We start from the raw sequence: 20,997 nt of genomic DNA on the forward strand, positions 1-20,997 counted from the left end.
TATTTCCTAGCTTTATCTCCCTTTTATTTCTAAGTATATTCATATGCCAATCTGGTAAGAATCCAGAGAACATTGCACAATGGCTGAGGGGGGAAAAGAACACACAAAACTCAAGTCACAGCTATATACCACACAAGGGAAAAACCTTGACTTGAAAAGAACACAAGGGTAAATTTTGTGAGGAAATGAATTTGATGCACTTTATTTCAACCTTGTACAGAAAGTTGTTTTGAGAAGGGTCATAGTAAGCTAGAAGCAGATGAAAGTATTGGTAAGCATGGTACTTTAGAGTGGATGAGAATGGATTGAATAGTGTTTATTGGGCCACTGTATGTTGACAAACTGGGCAGGACTACTTATGCAGGGGCCACTCTAGGGACTTAATTGAAACGGATTTCTATTAGTGTCTGGTAAACTCTTCTTCCTAGCTTCCTCTCCTTTCTTCTTCTTCTGGCAATAGTTCTGTCTGTGTCTTCTCTCCATCCTGCTGATTGGTTACTCCTCTTTGTACAAGCAGCAGAAGATAATTATTTGAAGATCTTTTCTGTGTCACTTAGGACTCACCTCCCCCATTCCCAATCAGTCCAACCAATGTAATCTTTGCATAGCAATGATATGCTCAACAGTAATTCTGTTTTGTTGTATTTCCCTTCAGCTGTTGTTCTGGACTTTCTCATGGGTCATCAGCCAATGCTAAAGAGGTTAGTCCTGGTCTAGAGCAGTCATTCATCTAGTCTCCCCGTGTCTTCAAATAACCTGGACGTAGTGGACTAGGGCATAATGAAGGCATTATGGCTGCTTCCAGAATATTAAGCACTGATTTTGCACAATGATGTTTCATTGATCCAACATTGCATGCATTTTAATGGAATTGGTAGCCCTTTCCATTCGTGCAAGTCATGAAGTTGATTCAGGAGCCCAAAAAGCAACATGGGTACCATCTACAATACTCTGCACTCTTGGGAACCCTGTAATCCTGTAAAAGTTATGTGCCCTGTCCAATTGATGTCTTTTTCCCCCACAGGGAAAGTGATAAAGCTGTTGCCCCTTACAAACATGGCATCTGTCACTTGCATAGTGCATCTGTGGACAGCAAACTAGCAGATTTGGCATACGTCCCCCTGTGATGGCTTGGAAGGATCTAGTTGTACAAAAGCTTAATGCAGTGGTGAACTTCATTGCTACTAGAAGAGCTGTCCCGATTGTCTGCAGTCCACTTGGAGCACATGGTACAGCTTTATGACACACACCCTTGTGAAACTGAGGTGTCAAAGCCAAGGTTGGTCTGTCTAGGTCTATGAATATGAGCCCTGGTGTAAAGTGGATATGGACATAACGCCTGAACTGTAAGTGCACCTTTCTTTTCCCCCCCCCCCCTCATGAATTGAACTTCTTCCCAAAGATTTTGGAGCACTATTAGATTTTCCAAAGGAATTTCCATTCTGAGAACTTTTTTTGCTGCTAAATTGTACCTTCAAGCGATAACATTGTGGAATGATAACAAAGTCTTGGAAAGTAAAAATGTGTATATACACACACAGCAACAGGAATTAAGGGTGGGTGTCATAAAACTATTCCATGTACTCCAAGCCAACCTGCAGACAACAGGGCCAGCCCGTCCATTCCATTAACGTGCATATGATGTTGGATGAAACTATCTAATAAAGGTAAAAAAAATTAAACTTAAAATCAAAGTTAAAAATTACAACACAGCTTTAAGGAATCTACTTCTGTTGAACAGGTCAATCAAACACTCATGCACCTATTTTAGATGGGCAAGTTGCACTACAGGGGAGCATTGGTCAAGAAGAATATGAAATCCAGCATGGGTATTACTAGTAATTTTCAAAAGATTATAATGAAGCTCACATCAATTGGCAGCATGGCCAAAAAAAAGACAGGTGCATTTCTTCACTGCAAAATGTAGTGTGCTGTTCATTAGGTGTGCAAGGCCTAAGCAAGGATACTTCACTGGCTGGGAACATCAGCGGTGCCTTGAAAAACGTACCCTTAAATACTATTAAAGTATCAGTGCTTAATCAATAATCGTTTTGGCTGAAGATTTATATACTTACTAGTTTGAATATTTGGAATACCAATTCGATCTGTAATTTTTTTAAATTTACAATTTTGATTTTCAACTGTCAGTAAACACTAAAAAAATGTATTTTGATGCAGTTAGTATAAATTTGCATTATCCAGTTCTCCTACTCACCAACAATTGTTTTTACAAGTCCACCTGGTGCTGTAGGATTTTAATAAAAAACTAAGTTATTCACACACAAATTTGTGGTTGTCAAATGCAAAAAACATATGATATATGACAAGTTAATCCTTTAAATCACTCCAGGCACACACCTCTCGTTATCAATGGGTTAAGCTCTGAATCTTGTACCATGCCAGTAACAGCAGAGGAAATGGTGGAAACAATGAACTATGTTCAACATAAATTAATTAGAGATTTAAATAAGAAAATGGGTGATCAATATTACCAAATGGGAACTAACTGAACAATTTTAAATACAAAGGAAAGAACTGTTACACATGGAGTGAGTGGAAGGGTTGCTGCTCTATCTATTCTGTGATTTGACTGATCATAACAGGTGTCAATTTTGTTCCTATGTTAGATCTGAGATACATCCTTGGGACAGAGCAGAGGAAAGTTTGTACTGCATCTGGTCACTGTAAACATGATATGGGTATAATTAATGCAGACAATGGGTGACAGACATAGAAAAATGTCCCATTCCCCAGTACTGACATTCATCACCTTAAAAAGAAACAAAAACATTGCAGTAAGAGTATATTATATTCTTATTCCTCCAAAGCATATTATTTGTATTAGGACACCTCCCATTTAGCTGGTGCTGGGTAAAACTGCACCACATGCTGCCTTAGGAATAGAGTCACACCACAGATGAGTGGGCACATTGTAGTTTGTGCACAGTAGTGACAGCATACTTAAAATGAGTTAATTTTTATAACCACCGATGTTGGAGTGCCCCAAAGTTCTTGTGCCCTTTCCTTTTCTCACCAATACACTGTTCCTCAGTGTCTTCCTTGCAGACATGGTTTTAGCTTCCATATGTATCCTAACAACACCCAGTTCTACTTCTCCACTGCCATGCTTGACTCCACAATGACCATTGTTCTGCTCGGCTGCTTGTTGAACATTAAATTATAGTTAAGGAAGAGCTTTCTTCAATTTATCTGCAAGACTAAAGCCATCCTGTTTGGCTCCTGCCAAACAATCAGCACCTTACCTGAATTTCATTCTCCTCCCTGAACCTGAGTGTACAACCTTGATGTGCTGTTTGACCCTGAGCTGAGCTTCAAACCCAGATGCTAGCCATTACCGAAACCCCTACTTCCACTTCTACAACATTGCTCACCAATACCCCACCCTCATTCACATTTTTGTCATCGTAATCTCAAATATTGCAGCTTAGAGAGAGTCTTTGTATCTCAAAAGTTTAGAATTCAAGTAGACAAAAACACTGAAAATGTTCAATTTCCCAGAAAACCGCTCTTTCATTTTGAGTGATATTCAAAAGGCTTGCATATGATTATATTCAGCAGAAGGACTTAAAAATAATTCTGATCCAGGAAGGTGAATGCGTGGCTGAAAGAATGGTGTGGGAAAAGAGGGGTTCCATTTCATGGGACACTGGCACCAGTACTGGGAAAGGAAGGAGCAGTACCGCTGGGACGTGGAAATAAAAGGATGAATAAGGCTGTGAGAATAGGACTTTAAACTAGTAATACAGAGGGGAGGGATCTGGTGAAAATAACATAAGTCTGAAGATAAAAGAAATAGGAGATAAGAATAAAACCAAGGTAAGAAATAAAGGTAACATAAATGGTCAGGGAACAAATACAGTTATAGAATACAAGTACAAAATGACTTAAAAATAAATTGTGGGGAGCAATTAATAAAAATAAATTAAATTGTTTGCATAGCAATGCGCACAGCACCCAAAACAAAATGGGGGAACTGGAGGCAATAATTTGTGGCAAGGACCCAGATGTAGAAGGGCTAACTGAAACAAAGCTACATAAAGAACAGGACTGGCAGTTAAAAATTGCAGGATATAATTTATTTAGAAAGGATAGGGAAGGAAGAAGGGGGGTTAGGGTAGCTGTACTAATTAGAGACTATATAATGGCAGTAGAAAAAAAAGGGACATAACTAACATTAAGATAGAAACAGAATCCATATGGATTGAGACAAAGGATAAGAAGGAATCAAACATGTTAACAGGGGTATCCTACAGACCACCTAAGAGTGGAAAGGAAGTGGAGGAAGAAACATGTAGGCAAATCTATGAAATGAGTAAAAAACATTGAATAAAAAACATGGGAGATTTTAACTATCCCAAAATAAACTGGCAAGAGGTTGGGAAAGGGAAAAAGGGAATGGAATTTTTACAGTGTGTACATGACTCCTTTCTTACCCAGTATGTGAGAAGCCCAACAAGAGAGGAATCATTGCTGGATCTAGTAATGGGAAATGAACCAAAGCAGATAAGAGAAGTAAGCATAGGGGAACATCTAGGCAATAGTGATCATAACTTTAAAAGGTTTAAAATAATGATTGAGAAAGACATAAGGAAGACAAAGACCAAAGTAGTAGATTGGAAAAAAGCTAATTTTGAGGGGATGAGAATGGAATTAGGGAAGGTAAACTGGAAAACAATTTTGACAGACAAAGAGATAGAACAGCAGTGGGAAATATTTAAAACAGTGATCAAGAGAGTTTAGGAGAAATATATTCCTCTAAAAAATAAAAATAAACTAGCCAGTAATTAAACACCATGGATAAATAAAGAGATAAGGGCAAAATTGAAACTAAATAAAAAGGGATACTCTAAGTACATAGACAATAGAGAGGTTAGGAAAGCAGTCAAAAAAGCAATTAGGAAAGCAAAGAGGAACTACGGAATTAAATTATCAAGGAATATAAAAATAGTAAAGTATTCTACAGACACATCAATAACAAAAGAAAAAAAATCAGGATAGGGATTGGGCCACTAAGGAACGCACAAGATAAACTCACAGGTAATGGCAGCGATATGGCGGAAATATTGAACAGTTACTTTGCCTCAATATTTACCAGGGAGGCTAACAAGGTGGGCAGGACATTAGAGGAAGAGATCAAAAAAATATAAAGATATTTAATATAGAAAGGGGGGAGATAATTAATAAACTAATCATATTTAAAGAGGATTAAACCCCTTGTCTGAATGGATTGAATCCACACATATTAAAAGAAGTTAGGGAAGAGATAGCAAAGGCACTATTACATATATATAAATTCATTAGAAAAGGGAATAGTGTCAGAGGACTGGTGGACAGCTAATGTTATTCCTATATTTAAAAGGGGAGATAGAACAAGTCCAGGGAACTATGGATATGATATGAGAACAGGTGTCCTATTTGACCTTGAGCTGAGCTTCCGATCCCCTATCCTCTCCATCACCAAAATCACCTCCGTAATATCGCCCGTCTTCACCCCTGCCTCAGCCCACCTGCTGCTGAAAACCTCATCCATGCTTTTGTTACCTTCAGACTCGACTATTCCAATGCTCTCCTGGCCGGACTCCCACCTTCTACCTTCCATAAACTTCAGCTCATTCAAAGCTCTGCTGCCTGAATCCTGAATCACGCAAGTCCCGTTCACCCATCACCCCTGTGCTTGCTTTCTGGTCCAGCAATGCCACAAATTTAAAATTCTCATCCTTGTGTTCAAATCCCTCTATGGTCCCACCCCTCCTCTGTATCCTCCTCCAGCCCTAAAGAACTCTACGCTCCTACAATTCTGGCTTTTCACGCATCCCCAATTTCCTTCGCCCCTCCATTGGCGGCCGCCTTCAGCTGTCTAGGCCCTAAGCTCTGGAATTCCCTCCCTAAACCTCCCCCCCTCCCCTCCGCTTTACCTCTCTGTTCTCCTTTAAGGAGCTCATTAAAACCTGCCTCTTTAAGCAAGCTTTTGGTCACCCGTCCTAATATCTCATGTGGCTCGGTGACTTGCCAGTGGAACTTGAGGGAGATTGAGGTGAACGCACACTCCATGTCAATCCATTTAAAGTGGCTCAATTATTTGGCACAGAAATGCAAGTCAGTCACTCTACAAAATAGGGAAACCTAACTTACATTCACAGGATGGAACCTGGTCATCCCAACCATCAGCTGTGCATAGTCGATAATCTCTACCAATCATTTTGTATCTAGAAAAAGAAAAGCAAGCCACCTGTTATCAGTGACGTGAAAGTTAAACGGAAAAGTGTTATTGTGTGCTGGTCAGGTAAGAAATCTAAGGCCCATAATGGAAAAAAAAAATCAAACTATCAGCAAACTGTGTTAAAAAAAAACCAAACCTGGGACTAGGTTAGCAGAACAAAGTAGAAATCAAACAATGTTGTATTGTTGCTATAAAAGGTGTTGGTCTGACCCCATATAAAGTACAGTGCATAGTTCTGGTTAGCCACTCAAGAGAAACATTGGTGCATCCAGCTCATCTTGGAGCTGATTTCCAATATAAATTAAGCATTTTGAGGACCCAGCCAACACAGACACCCAGGGTCCGATTTTCAGAGGGCTGAGCGGGTGCATTGGGGGCGGGAGGGGGGGGGGGCTCCTAAAATGGCAGAATCCCGGAGTGGGTTCAGAGCCCAGCTCCAACCCGCTGACTTCCGGGTTCCCCAGTGACGCGTTCAGGTGCGCGCGCAGCTCCCGAATGCGGGACTCCCACCGGCAATTAAAGCCGGTGGGATGCTGCTTCACATAGTTAGGTAGATAGTTGAGATACTTGACAGACCTCATTGAGTGGAGATTTTGGCAGGGGTGCAATTTTGAAGGATCCTCAGTGTGCATTCCGTGCTGTGGGAAATACTCCCTCCTCCTCCTCACCCCATCCAGTAGGACCTGCAGTGAGGCATCGGTAAATCTGGGAGCAGCCTTTCCTCTGGTCTGCTCCATTCTATACTTTTGGTTCTTTGCTGCGGGAGCAGCATTGGAGGACTGCTCCTTTAAATAGGGCTCCTTCAGCTGACAGCCTGTGATGTGGGTGCGCAGTCCGCCGGGTGCGCAGTCCGCCCACTGCGCAGTCCGCCCACTGTGCAGGTTGACGACGGGAAACCCGGAAGCCACGGTAAGTGGCTTCAATTTACCTGCGATCACGTGGGGAACAGACCGATTTCACTGGGCGGGTTACCCACCTGCCCAGTCGCCCCCCACCCCCACTGCCATCCCCGCCTCCCTGGTAATATCGGGGCCCCAGTGTTAATCCCAAATTATGGATCTAGGGATCAATAACAAATTTAATGTTTCCATCTTTGCATTAGTAATCTGTTTCCCAGCACTAACATCCCTCATCTTGATAAGCATAAAGTTTATTTTTTAAAACTGCCAGTTCGACACTAAATTGGAAGCCTCACTCAGGGGTCACATGGATAGCTGTCATCAGAAATGTGAAGAACAAGAGATGGTCATCTTAAATTTCCTTAATCACAACATTAAAATAACATAACCCTTCACCAAAATTATTCAGCAGTTTTTGTACTGAGTACTCACCCTTCATCACAATAAAAAGTAACTTTATTTCCAACTGTAATATTTGGTGCCTCATAATATCCTTTCAGAATCTCCCCTGGATTAGCACAGTTCATTGCTGCACAGAAAATAAAATGGGAAAAGGTAGAGCTGTTACAAAACACCAAAATCCCCAATAATTTTCTCATTACAATTCACAAATATTTAACATAACCAGAATACCAGGTTACCCTAACTTTGGAATTCAATTTTCAAAATTATGGCATCATAAAAGACCACCTTTGATCCATCTATCTTTTCCAACCACCACTTACCTCTAACTCCTTTTCTTCTCTATGATTCATAAACGTCTGTGAAAGTGACTGTGGTGCATTATCCATCCTTATCCTCCTCTGTCTCTCTGCTTGTTATGGCTGACCATGCCAGTCTCCATCACCTTTCCTCTGTTGTCCAGTTCCAAGGGACATTCCTCCCATAGTTCGATTCTTACCTCTTCCTAAGCAGCCAGTGCATCTGCAGCAATTACCTCTCTTCCCACAACTGAACAGTCATGTCCAGAGTCCCATAATGATCTATTTTTATTCCCCTCCTCTTCCTCATCTGCAAGCTGCCCTTTGGTGATATCTCCCACAGGAATTTGGTCAGCTCTCATCTGTATCTGATAACACCCAGCTCCACATTTCCATCACTTCCATCGACTCCATGACCACCTCTGTGCTGACAGATTTCATTCATCCATTTGATGTCAGATAGACAAACTTTTCCCAACTGAACATCGGTAAGATCCATCATTTTTGGCTGCTGCCATCAACACAGCTCCCTTGCCATCCTCCTCCCCAGCCACTTGTCTAGGCTGAATCAGACTGTAAGACTTTGGTGTCCATTTCAACCGAAAGCTGACCTTCAAACTCCATGGGCTCGAATTTAGCAGGCCTGCGGGTTCCCAGCGGGTGGTCCTCCGGGAGCGTGGAAAACGCGGACGGCTAATCATGTGCGTCCCCCACGCGATCGCGGGATAATTGGACCGATTAAGCCCTGCTTCCGGGTTCTCCGCTCCCCAGCTGCGTGCCGGCCGGCTGCGCATGCGCAGTACCGTCGACGCGATGTAGGAGCTCCACTTAAAGGGGCAGTTTCCCAAAGCCCCTCCTGCTGCAATCAAGAGGTTTGAGACGATGGCTCAGCCAAGGGGAAAGGCTGCGCCCCGTTTTTCAGACCTAGCACTGCAGCTGATGCTGGAGGGCGTGAGGAGGAGGAGGGAAACGCTCTTCCCAGAAGATGGACGCAAGTTCCCTGCCGCCGCAACCAGGAAGGCATGGGCAGAGGTGGCGGCGGCGGTGAGCAGCAGGGGCAACACCCCAAGGACTTGGGAGCAGTGCCGCAAGCGCTTCAATGACCTGACTAGGTCTGGCAAGGTGAGTACACCAACGCACCCTCCCACATCCCGTCCCCACCATCACGCCAAACAGATCACAATCCCTTCTGCACAGCCACCACTGCGCTCCATCAGCAATCCTCACAGCCACTCATTCACCATCCTCGCCGTGCACGCAAGTACCCACCGTCCCTGACCCCACCCGAACACTACCACACACCCCAATCCCCATGCAATGGGATGGGCACGTGGCCCACGCATCCTCCCATCCATCTGCGCCACGCTCAACCCAACCACACCGATGCTCGATGCGTCTCACGATGCAATACGCACCCACTCACACATCTGTGTTTTGCCTTCACAGGAGAAGAGAAGCAAGAACAATCGGGAAAGGGCACGCACCGGAGGTGGCCCGCCGCAAGTGGTGGAGCTCACCGACGCCGAGGTGGAGGTGCTCGACCTCGCCCGCACGCGACATTGCCTGTCGGTGGCTGATGGCGAGTGTGTCGCTGCCGAAACGGCCGGTAAGGGAAAGCTGACACTCAACACCCATGATTGCGAGTTACTGTATCATCACCTGCCATCAGGCGCACTGTCAAGTTGGTCCACATGCCTCGAAGTGCCCTCTGTTCTCTTGCAGGTCCGTCTGTGTGTGAAGCGATCGAGGAGGGCGATTCCTCAGAGGACATGGCGGTCTCTGAGGGTGCATCGTCACATCAGAGCCAACCATCCACCAGCGCAGAGACACGCACCTCGGTGGGTCCCCCTCGCCAACTAGTTGGGGTAGCACTTGGTGAGTCACTGCGCACGAGTGAGCATGAGCAGACCCTGGTGGCAGGGGCAGCCGCGGAGGGTCCGCGACGGAGGGAGCACTCATCTCCAGGCTCTGCTCAGCCGGACCCAGATGCTGAACCCAGGGGGCCACCAGTGAAAAGGAGAGTCGTCGAGGGGCACCAGCTAATTGCTGAGGTACTGGGAGAGGTGCCGCACGCATTGTCCACAATAGCGCAGGCGATGGAGGAGTCCAACTCCTGCATGCGGGCATTGGTGGCGCAGGCACAGGAGGGTACCGGCGACACAGTGTCGCGGGTAGGTGCGGGACTGTCTGCGGTGGAGGACAGGCTGGCCTCCCTCGAGCGTCACGCACAGCTCCAGATCGAGTCCTTGCAGGCCCTGACAACGTCTGTACGGATTCAGGGTGAGCAACATTCCGCCGCCATCAACAGGCTGACGGATACACTAGGGGTGGCCTTGCAAGGCCTCACACATGCCATCCAAACTGCCGTCCAGCAGGGTGGAAGGGGTGATGTGGGCCGAGGCCATGAGAGGGATGATGGTGACCGGGGACATGGAAGCGGGGACGCTTCTCAAGGCGCCCCCACGTCCCACCCGTCGCCCACCTCTCAACCAGTACCCGCAATGGTGCCTCCTCTCCAGGTGGCCGAGTCTGCCCCTGCCCCGGTGCAGGAGGAGCAGTCTGTGGAGGTGCCCTCATGGGCACCGAAACCCAGGGGCCGTCCGCCAAAAGCATCTACCCGGTCAAGGCAAGAACACAAGCAACCTGCCACTACCTCTGCTGGAGCCACAGGGGTAGCACCATGTAGGGGTACCCGGAAAAGAAATGCAAAGGCGTTATAATCACAAAGGGAATACACCAGGGTGTTTATTAATTTGTACATTTTTTTTAATATAATGTCACATTGGAGATATTAAATAGTCTATTCTCACCACTCCTGCCACCTCTCGTCCATTCTTCCGCGGCCTGTGCAATAGGTGTGTTCCGTGGAGGCCATCATGACGGCGAACACCTGCTGCCACCCATTGGGCACACTGCTGTGGGTGCAGGATTACTGGCAACACTCTTCAGTGGAGGGGGCTGGTATGGCCGCTCGCATGTGCAGGTGAGGAGATGCGAGCGCCTCGCAGTGTCTGACTCTAGGAGAACCGTTGACGTATGAGTGCCTCCCTGGCCCGGCGACCATCCCGGTGAGTCGTGGTTCGGCGCATGGGTCATCCACTATCCTCTGGCGCGTCCTCCGCCTCCGCCTCCTCCGCCTCCGCCTCCGCCTCGCCTTCCTCAATGTGGGTGGCGGGTGTGGATGGGGCCTCCTCCAGCGGCACCCCTCTCTGTTGGGCCATGTTGTGCAGGGCACAGCAGACAACTATGATTCGTCCCACTCTGAATGGTGTGTATTGCAGCGCTCCCCCAGAACGATCAAGGCACCTGAAGCGCATCTTGAGAAGCCCTATGGTCTGCTCAATTGTAGACCTGGTAGCAGTGTGGCTGTCATTGTACCGACGCTCCGGCTCGGTGATGGGGTTCCTCAGAGGTGTCATGAGCCACGTGTGTAGGGGATACCCCTTGTCGCCGAGGAGCCAGCCGTTGCCGGCGTTGGGTGCCTGCAGGATGGGCGGGACGGCGGACTCCCTGAGGACGAAGGCATCGTGGCAGCTGCCGGGGTATCTGGCGCACACGTGTAGGAATCTCTGGCGGTGGTCACAGATGAGCTGGGCGTTCATGGAGTGACACCCCTTCCTGTTGATGAACAGCCCTGGCTCATGCGGAGGTGCCCGTATTGCGATGTGGGTGCAGTCGATTACACCCTGCACCCGTGGGAAGCCGGCCATGGCATGGAATCCAACCGCCCTCTCCATCTGGCTGCGCTCATCCATGGCGAAGTTGATGTAGTGCGAGGCCCTGCGGAACAACCCATCGGTGACCTGCCTTATGCACTTGTGTGCAGAGGACTGACAGACCCCGGTGATGTCCCCGGTGGCACCCTGGAAGGAACCGGATGCGAAGAAGTTGAGGGCAGTGGTGACTTTGATGGCGACAGGTAGGAAGATGCTGCTTGGTCCATCAGGGAGCAGCTCGTCGTTAAGGAGGCTGCAGATGTCGGCGACTACCTGGCGATTGACTCTGAGCCGACCTATGCACTGCTCCTCGGAGAGGTCCATGAAGCTGAGCCTGGCTCTGTACACCCTGTGCGGAGGGTAGAGCCTCCTGCGACGCATCTCTCTCTGCGGTTGCCCTCCCTCCTGCTGTGCAGGTGGGTGTGCCACCGCACCGTGTTGGGGGGCCCCACGTCTCCGAGGCGGACGGCGTGGACTGCGAGGCTGCTGGGGCTGGTCATCCTGTTCGTCCTCCGACGATGTCAACGCACCACCCATCTGGCAGGTGTTGGTCTGAGGGGTTGTGCAGGGTAGGTGGGTGTTTCCTCGGACTGGGGCTGCGGTTTCGTGTCGGTCTGTCCTCTGGCTTGGCGGGGGGTGGTGGAGGGCAGGGGTTGCCCTATGTGACGCGGTGGCCTCCTGCGTGGGTGAGGGCTCTCCCCCATGGAGCGCACCTTGGCACCTGCCACAGGCTGCTGGCTGCAACACGCCTGGTTGAGGAGGGACTGTTTCCCCCAGTGTGGGAAACTCACTGCCTTGAACCGAAAATCCCACATTTCCTCTTTTGACAGCTGCTTCAGCTCATTAACTGACCACAACGAGCAAGGTAAGTACTCTCAAGTGGAACCCCGCTGGCTTTAATTGCCTGCGGGATTCCCACCAGCGGGGCTTGCGCGCGCAGCCCCGCACGTCAGCGCGGTACCCGGAAGTGGCCGGGATTTCGGCGCGATCCGGTCACGTGACCGGATATCGGGATTTTCGGGGCCGCCCCGCTGGGAACCCGCCGGAAACAAGATCCCAAAATCGAGCCCCATATCTTATCCATCACAAAGACCACTTATTTCCACTTCCATATATTACTTGCCTCTACCTCAGCCCCACCACCACTGAAATCTTTCTCCATGCTTTTGTCACCTCCAGACTCAACTTCTATTATTTTCACTCAACTTAATCAGCAAATTAATGCAACAGATGAGCTGCATTAACACAAGTAATTCAGTAGGGCACAGACACAGATTTAGTTGGATCATAAAAGGAGAATGGAAGAGGAAGAGAAGAGAGGATGAGCATGATTTAACTATGGATCATTAATATCATCTTGATGACTAAATTTAGCAATTCACACTCATTAATATCTAAGCAATTGAATGATCAGATGACATCTGGAAATATTCTGCCAAACATTAGCAACAAATCACAATTTATATTCATTTAAAAATTATATATAGTTTACATTTTCAGACTTGTGTTCCAAATTACAAACTTGTGCCATTTTGTGAACAAAAGGCATACATAATGTGGAATTTTAATTTTTTTAAATAAAAGATAACCTCCTCATCAAATTGGCCTCAGCATCTCCAGGTGAATGAAGAAAAGAAAATGGTTCTCACTCCTGATCACTATCCAGTAGTTCCAGCTTAAAGTTTGTGTACTCTAATTGGAGAAACAATCAGGGGTCAGTTACGATGGATCCTAGGGTTAAGTTCCATGCCAACACTCATTGTTCAAACTCTAAGAACGGCCTCTTGGGTGAGGTACTGGAGATTGCTTGCACTGAGAAAACTTTACTCCAGCACAGAGTGTTAGGACAGGATGCACAAAGTGAAAGAATTAGTAGGGAAAATAAAGTTACCCTTATTACTTACGTTCACAAATGACCTGTAATGGTGTCCAAGTTGTATCAATTTTGCAGGTAGCAGATCTTGAACTTCCTTCCTTCAGTGTGTAGCCTATATAACAACTGTAAGTAACCTCAGTACCCACATCAAATGAGGTTCGAGAAATTAATTCTGCCCTTGGTGAACCATTTTCCAATTGTGGAAGCTTGCCACAGGAACCTTTAAATATAAAGAAACCAAAATTGTGATTGGCTAAATCTAACAAGTGTGCAAAAATAAAACTAAGTGTGAAGCATGAATACGAGGTGTCATACAGTTCACAATCATAGATGGTTTACACAGATTCAGTGCTCACAAGTATTCTGAGCTTAGAAATTACTTTTGGCAATATTAGTGAACGAACGTTTAACATTCACTCCTCCCTCCTCCGTCCACATTTTATGAGGTAAGTTTTGTTTGTTATTGGAAATTTACGTTTATGAAAGACTGTATAAGTTGGCAAACTCACCAACAGTGCACTAAATGTTCCACTTCTGTGCTCTTGACGGACGCTGGAAACTGTGCCCATGATTTTGCATCCATTAATTTGAAGAAGCATAAAATTTGCGGTTAAGTACTGTAATGTGGAAGTGGTGGTGGTGGAGTGGGGGGAGGTGGTACCTGAGGGCACAAAAGGGCTGCAGACAGCTCAGGGGAGTTAGCAAGTGGGAACATGGTAAGGAGTTGAGATCTGCTGTTCCAAAAGGGGCCAATGGCAATTTGGGACTCATTCCCCAGGTCCTCCCTGCCCCTTCCCCACAAGGCCGTTAAATTCTGCTCCTCCAATATTCCTAGATCTTAAAACCCTCCTGATCCCAAGAGTCCCTCTCACTTCTCACAAACCGCTCAACCCCATTTGCATTGCTTCCAGACCCCAGACCCAGAGACTTCCCTCCCTATACCCCCGGATCCTGGCATCCCTCTCCCAGTGATTCACTATCCCAATGTTTCTAGAACCTCCCTCTCCAGTGACTCCAGACCCCTTCCCAAACAATACTGTTTGACCCTCATCTCAGTACTGCCAGAACCTGGGCCACCTTACCTGCGCTATCAGGTCCCACAACCATCCGCATTACTTTTAAGTCAGTCTACTTGACATAAATCTCCTATTCTCATAAATCCTCCAACTAACTTTGGGCGACGTCGGGGAGATCTACAAATACCATCTATGAACATGGTGAGTGTACCATCTCAGAGAAACAGCTGTCCATGCTTCCTAACATCATACTGAGCATCTGGTGGATACTACATGGATAGTTGTTGTTCCAAGAAGATAGATCTGCTGACCTATGTGCCTACCTTCTCATCTACCGATGTGCTAGTCCTGGGAAGCCTACAATATATTACTGACCTCTCCACCTAGCCTTCAAATAGTGGAAGTGCTATTTGCTCATCTGCTGGTGACAAACTACAGCACTGTTGCAATGTGTTCCTGGACATCAAATGGTTCAGGATCATTTATGACATTAAACTTTGGGCCAAAATGTTTCTGTACTTGTAATACACGAGGGAAACTTTTACCCACCAATTCACCATGTATTCCAGCATGAAATGACTGGGCTGATTTTTCAGCCCTTCTGTCCAGTCAAAATAAGGCGGTATCATCCTGCAAATGGTGAGCAACAACTTACAGCCCCGTTACCGCCATTACTGTGGCCACAGCAACGTTCACCGGGACCTATTGCTGAGTAGCTAGAGCAGTCCCAGGAGTCAGGCGCTAGGCCCACTGAAAATGGAAATCAGACCCTGATTGCCATTTTTGGACTGAACTGGCCTGAGTGGGAGTGCTCCTCCAGGTTTCACAAATCCAGCCGGTGCTGCTGCCATTCCGGCTCCCTCCCTCCAAACAACATCGCCCCTCCACCCCCATCTCAATGGACTTACCTTCTGCAGCTCGGAGGCCAACTGGACAGCCTGATACTACGGCAGCCCAGATCTGGCCTTCAAAACAGACTGGGCCTCCTGCCACAATTACTGGGTGGCTGCTCGAGCGTTCTGCCTGCCAGAATTCCACTCGGGGGGAAATTTACCTCTATATATGTGTTTGCGACCACAAAATTAAGACATGATAAAAGGGACCAATGTATGGCATTGAAGCATTAAGTTTCCTTTGCTCATTGGGTCATTGAAGAGTATTCTAATTTCATTTTTTAGAATAAGAAAAAAAAATCAATGTGCCAATGGGAAAAAATCATCGCACCATTCAGACGTTTACATTGTTTCAATAGATTTACAAAATGTTCCCACTACATCTTTTGGTTCCATCCTCAAGTTTAAGAGATGGTTACTCACATGGTCTGCAGGTAGGTGGTGGTGGTACAAATGTGTTATTCTCATTACATTCAATGACACTCCTGCCAACCATTTCATAACCTTCATTACAGCTGTAGGTGATGGTCTCCTGAAGTTTGTATGTCGGTCCAAATCCTGTGACTATGCGACCATTTGTGAGCAGTTCAGGAGAATGACATCCAACAACTGACAAGAGAGCAATGCTTTAGTCTCCACTCAGCAACTAACTGTACTTATGATACTGAAAGAAAGTCCATGTGGCCCACTACTCTTGTTCCCATTTTCATGGAAATAACTATGCTTGTTAATGCATTATTTTTTTAAAAATTAGTTCATGGGATGTGGGTGTCATGGCAAGGCCAGTATTTATTGTCCATCCCTAATTGCACTAGAGAAGGTGGTGGTGAGCCGCCTTCTTGAATCGCTGCAGTCTGTGTGGTGAACGTACTCTCACAGTGCTGTTAGGTAGGGAGTTCCAGGATTTTGACCCAGCGACGATGAAGGAATGACGATATATTTCCTGTAGAACTATACATGGTGGATGGGGGAGGAGTTGGATATAAACAAACAAACAAGTCCTTAACTCCATTACATAAGAAATAAATCAAGGGGGAAAAAGAAAAAACACTCAGTTGTATTTTGAACTCTTCTAGTGTCTGACTTCACTGCTTTGTCAACTAAATTGTTCCAAACATTTATCATTTCTTGAATAAAGATTCTAAATCTACTTTTATTACTTTAAATATATGTCCTCTTGTCCTACAGGCTTGACGTACCTTGAATTTCTGGCTATGTATCCCAACATTATATTTGTGTTTTTAAATGCTTCTCCATGTTGCTAATACTGACGAGTTTACTATCACTCCCTGTTCCTTCCAAAGGCTCACTGTGCTAATGCTATTCATTTCATTGTAATAACTATGTTATTCACTCTTTATGCTAATATACAATACTTTGCAATTAGCAATATTAAATTTAATGCCATTTGCTCAACTAATCAACATCTTTCTGTAAAACATTTACAGCCCCCCCCCCCACCACCCATTCTCACTACACTCCCTATTTTAGGGTCACCTACAAATTTAACAAGTTTACACTTGATTTCTGGATCCAGGTCATTTTATGTACAGTAACAATCAGGCTCAATGCACTGACCTCTGTGGCACTCAACTCAACATCTCGCCAAGTTTGACATTACACCTCGCACAAGTACTCATTTTTTTCATCATCTAATTTGGAAATCCATTCCATGTTCAACTTTGGCTTCCTTGGATTTTAGCTTTTAGTAATCTCTCAAGGGTAGTACAGCATCTACTTTATTCATAACATCTTCAGAAAAGTTGAAAATGTTTGTCAAGCAAGGCTTTCCCCTTCTAAATCCATGCTGCCTAAGTCTTATTAGGCTACTTTTATATGTATCCTCTGGCCTTCTTCTTTATGAGTTATATTACATTACCTGCTACTGATGTTAGGTTAATGTACTTGTAATTGCCCAAATCAGATTTATCTCCATTTTACTACAGTTAATATTTTAGTCATTTTCATTCCTGTGGAACTCCTCCAATACCCAATGACTCTTTCATGATAATTGCCAAAGTCCAATAAATTTCCATCATTTTCATAAATTTCCTAGTAATCTTCAGCACCCTTGGATACATGCCATCTGGTCCAAGCAATGTGTTTGTTTTCAGTCTGTTTATCAAGTACTATCTTCTACAGCAATTACAAAATCCTCTAGAATATTTGTGGCACTACAATAATTAGATAGTTCAGAATTAACACAAGTCAGAAACATAGAACATAGAAAAGAGGAGCAAGAGTAGGCCATTCAACCCTTCGGGCCTGCTCTGCCATTCAAAATGATCATGGCTGATTGTCTAACTCAGTACCCTGTTCCTGCTTTTTCTCCATATCCCTTGATCCCTTTTGCATTAAGAAATATATCCATCTCTTTCTTGAATACATCTAATGACTTGGCCTCCACTGCCTTCTGTGGTAGAGAATTCCACAGGTTCACCACCCTAAGTGAAGACATTTCTCCTCATCTCCGTCCTATATGGCATACCCCATGTCCTGAGACTGTGACCCCTGATTCTGGACTCCCCAGCCATCGGGAACATCCTCCCTGCATATAGTTTGTCTAGTCCTGTTAGAATTTTATATGTTTCGATGAGATCATCTCTCATTCTTCGAAACCCTAGTGAATATAGGCCTAGTCGACCCAATCTCTCCTCATACGTCAGTCCTGCCATCCCAAGAATCAGTCTGGTAAACCTCCGTTGCACTCCCTCCATGGCAAGGACATCCTTCCTCAGATAAGGAGACCAAAACTGCACACAATACTCCAGATCTGGTCTCACCAAGGCCCTGTACAACTGCAGTAAGTCTTTTGATAAGGTCCCACACAAGATGTTAATGTGCAAAATTAAAGCACATGGGATTGGGGGAATATACTGGCATGGATTGAGAATTGGTTGACAGACAGGAAACAGAGAGTAGGAATAAATGGGTCTTTTTCCGGGTGGCAGGAAGTGACTAGTGGGGTACCGCAGGGATCAGTGCTTGGGCCCCAGCTCCTGTATTCAAATCCTCTTGCAATGAAGGCCAACATACCATTCGCCTTCCTAACTGCATGCTGCACCTGAATGCTTGCTTTCAGCGACTGGTGTACAAGGACACCCAGGTCTCGTTGCACCTCCCCTTTCCCCAATCTATCACCATTCAGATAATAATCTGTCTTTATTTTTACAACCAAAGTGGATAACCTCACATTTATCCACATTATACTGCATCTGCCATGTTCTTGCCCACTCACCCAACTTGTCTAAATCACATTGGAGCGTCTTTGCATCCTCCTCACAGCTCACATTCTACCCCAGCTTTGTGTCGTCTGCAAACTTGGAAATGTTACATTTAGTTCCCTCATCCAAATCATTGATATATATTGTGAATAGCTGGGGCCCAAGCACTGATCCCTGCGGTACCCCACTAGTCACTGCCTGCCACCCGGAATAAGACCCGTTTATTCCTACTCTCTGTTTCCTGTCTGTCAACCAATTCTCAATCCATGCCATTATATTCCCCCAATCCCATGTGCTTTAATTTTGCACATTAACATCTTGTGTGGGACCTTATCAAAAGACTTCTGAAAATCCAAATACACCACATCCACTGGTTCTCCCCTATCTATTCTACTAGTTACAGCCTAAAAAAACTCCAGTAGATTTGTTAAGCATGATTTCACTTTCATAAACCTATGTTGACTTTGTCCAATCCCGTTAATGCCCTCCAAGTGTTCTGTTATCATATCTTTTATAATAGACTCTAGCATTTTCCCTACTACTGATGTTAGGCTAACTGGTCTGTAATTCCCTGTATTTTCTCTCCCTCCTTTTCTTAAAATAGTGGGGTTACATTTGCCACCCTCCAATCTGTAGGAACTGTTCCAGAGTCTATAGAATTTTGGAAGATGATCACCAATGCATCCAACTATTCCCAGGTGGGGGACTCGACAAAGGTAATGCCTTTAGTACTCTAGTCAGCTTGATGAATGGGGAAAACTTTTAAACATCAGCGCAGTTTTCACAGAATAAAACCAGAAGTTAAAATCAACAAGGTCATGCAGCATAATAATTCTACAATAATTGATGGTGTGAAAACAAAATGTTTCAATTGTATTAGCAATCTATTATATATAATTGCTCCAGCCACATGGATTAGAAACCATATGCAGATTATAGACCATCAAAGCAAAAGCATTACTGCCAATAGGGGTCAAAGGAAAACCCTCCAATACCTGGAGTCTTATCTGATGCAAAGGAAGACGGTCACGGTTGTCAGAGGCCAGTCATCACAGCCCCAGGACAGCACTGCAGGAGTGACTCAGGGAAGTGTCTTCAGCCCAACCATCTTCAGCTACTTCATTAATGACCTTCTCTCTGTCGTAAGGTCAGGAGTGAATCTGTTTACTGATGATTCCATAGTGTTCAGCTCTATTCACAACTTCTGACCCATACCAGCCTTGAGCTGACAAGTGGCAGGTAACATTCATGCCACATAAGTGCCAGATAATGACTATCTCAAAAAAGAGAAAGCCCAGCTACCTCCCCTCGACTATCAATGGCATTACCTTTGTCGAGTCCCCCACCAGGGTGGGGGCGGGGGTCACCATTGAACGAAGCTGAACTGGACCAGCTTTATCAACACTGTGGCTACAAAAGCAAGACAGAACTTGAGTATGCTACGACATACGAACTACCTCCTAACACCTGAAAGCCTTTTCACCATCTACAAGGCTTAAGTCAGCAGTGTAATGGAATAGTCACCACTTGCCTGGTTGGGTGCAGCCACAACAACATTCAAGAAGCTGAACACCATCCAGGACTTGATTGGTATTCTTGCCACTGAACTCAATATCCACCCCTTCCATCACCGGTGCACTGTGGCTGGAGTATGTACAATCTACAGATGCACAGCAAACAACTCACCAAGGCTACCTCAACAGCACTGCCCTCCCATGCGACTTCTATACCAAGAAGGACAAGAGCAACAATGTTGTGGGAATATCATCACCTCCAAGCCACACATCATCCTGACTTAGTAATCACTGCCTAGATTTTAATATTTTTAGTTTCCAATCTAAGAGTATATTGTACCCTCGTGCCTAGGAAGGGAACCATTTGTTGCATGTTGATGTAGAACACCTCTAACCTAACTGGTGCTAGGTAAAACTGGAACACATGGTGCCTCGGGAAGCAGGTCAGACTGCAAAAGTGTAGGAACATGGTAATTCAGGCACAATAACATGAATGTTATTGAAACTGTGCTTACTTTTTAATAATCTGAAGATTGTTGATGGGAGAATAATTGGGAGGTATTTTTAACATAACCTGGCGCGAAACTGACAAGATCGTATCAGCCACCCATTTTAAATCCAGTCTGATTTTACTTTCCACTGAAGTCAATGGAATGTAAAATCGGGGGTGGGGGGGGGGCTGTAAAACGGGCTGCCGATCTGATCCTTGCCTCCATCATATGGTCAGAAATGGGGATGTTCGCTGATGATTGCACAGTGTTCAATTCCATTCGAAACCCCTCAAATAATGAAGCAGGACATGCCCCCATGCATGAAGACCTGGACAACATCCAGGCTTGGGCTGATAAGTGGCAAGTAACATTCGCGCCACACAAGTGCCAGGCCATGACCATCTCCAACAAGAGAAAGTCTAACCA

The 20,997-nt window shown here is 45.5% G+C and overlaps 1 protein-coding gene across 3 annotated transcripts in view; it reads right to left on the bottom strand.

Annotated features, from left to right (window-relative positions):
- LOC137344485 (sushi, von Willebrand factor type A, EGF and pentraxin domain-containing protein 1-like) overlaps positions 1 to 20,997 on the bottom strand; it is a 128,089-nt gene that overhangs the window by 5,406 nt on the left and 101,686 nt on the right. For all 3 annotated transcript variants that reach the window (XM_068007492.1, XM_068007491.1, XM_068007490.1), the window contains 5 exons: positions 15,766 to 15,951; positions 13,462 to 13,653; positions 7,573 to 7,669; positions 6,154 to 6,227; positions 2,216 to 2,245 (listed from right to left, as the gene is read on the bottom strand). In XM_068007492.1, the coding sequence (XP_067863593.1) occupies positions 2,216 to 2,245; positions 6,154 to 6,227; positions 7,573 to 7,669; positions 13,462 to 13,653; positions 15,766 to 15,951 (579 nt within the window). The remainder of the gene's footprint in view (positions 1 to 2,215; positions 2,246 to 6,153; positions 6,228 to 7,572; positions 7,670 to 13,461; positions 13,654 to 15,765; positions 15,952 to 20,997) is intronic.

This window comes from Heptranchias perlo, chromosome 27 (assembly GCF_035084215.1).
Source record: "Heptranchias perlo isolate sHepPer1 chromosome 27, sHepPer1.hap1, whole genome shotgun sequence".
Lineage (NCBI taxonomy): Eukaryota > Metazoa > Chordata > Chondrichthyes > Hexanchiformes > Hexanchidae > Heptranchias > Heptranchias perlo.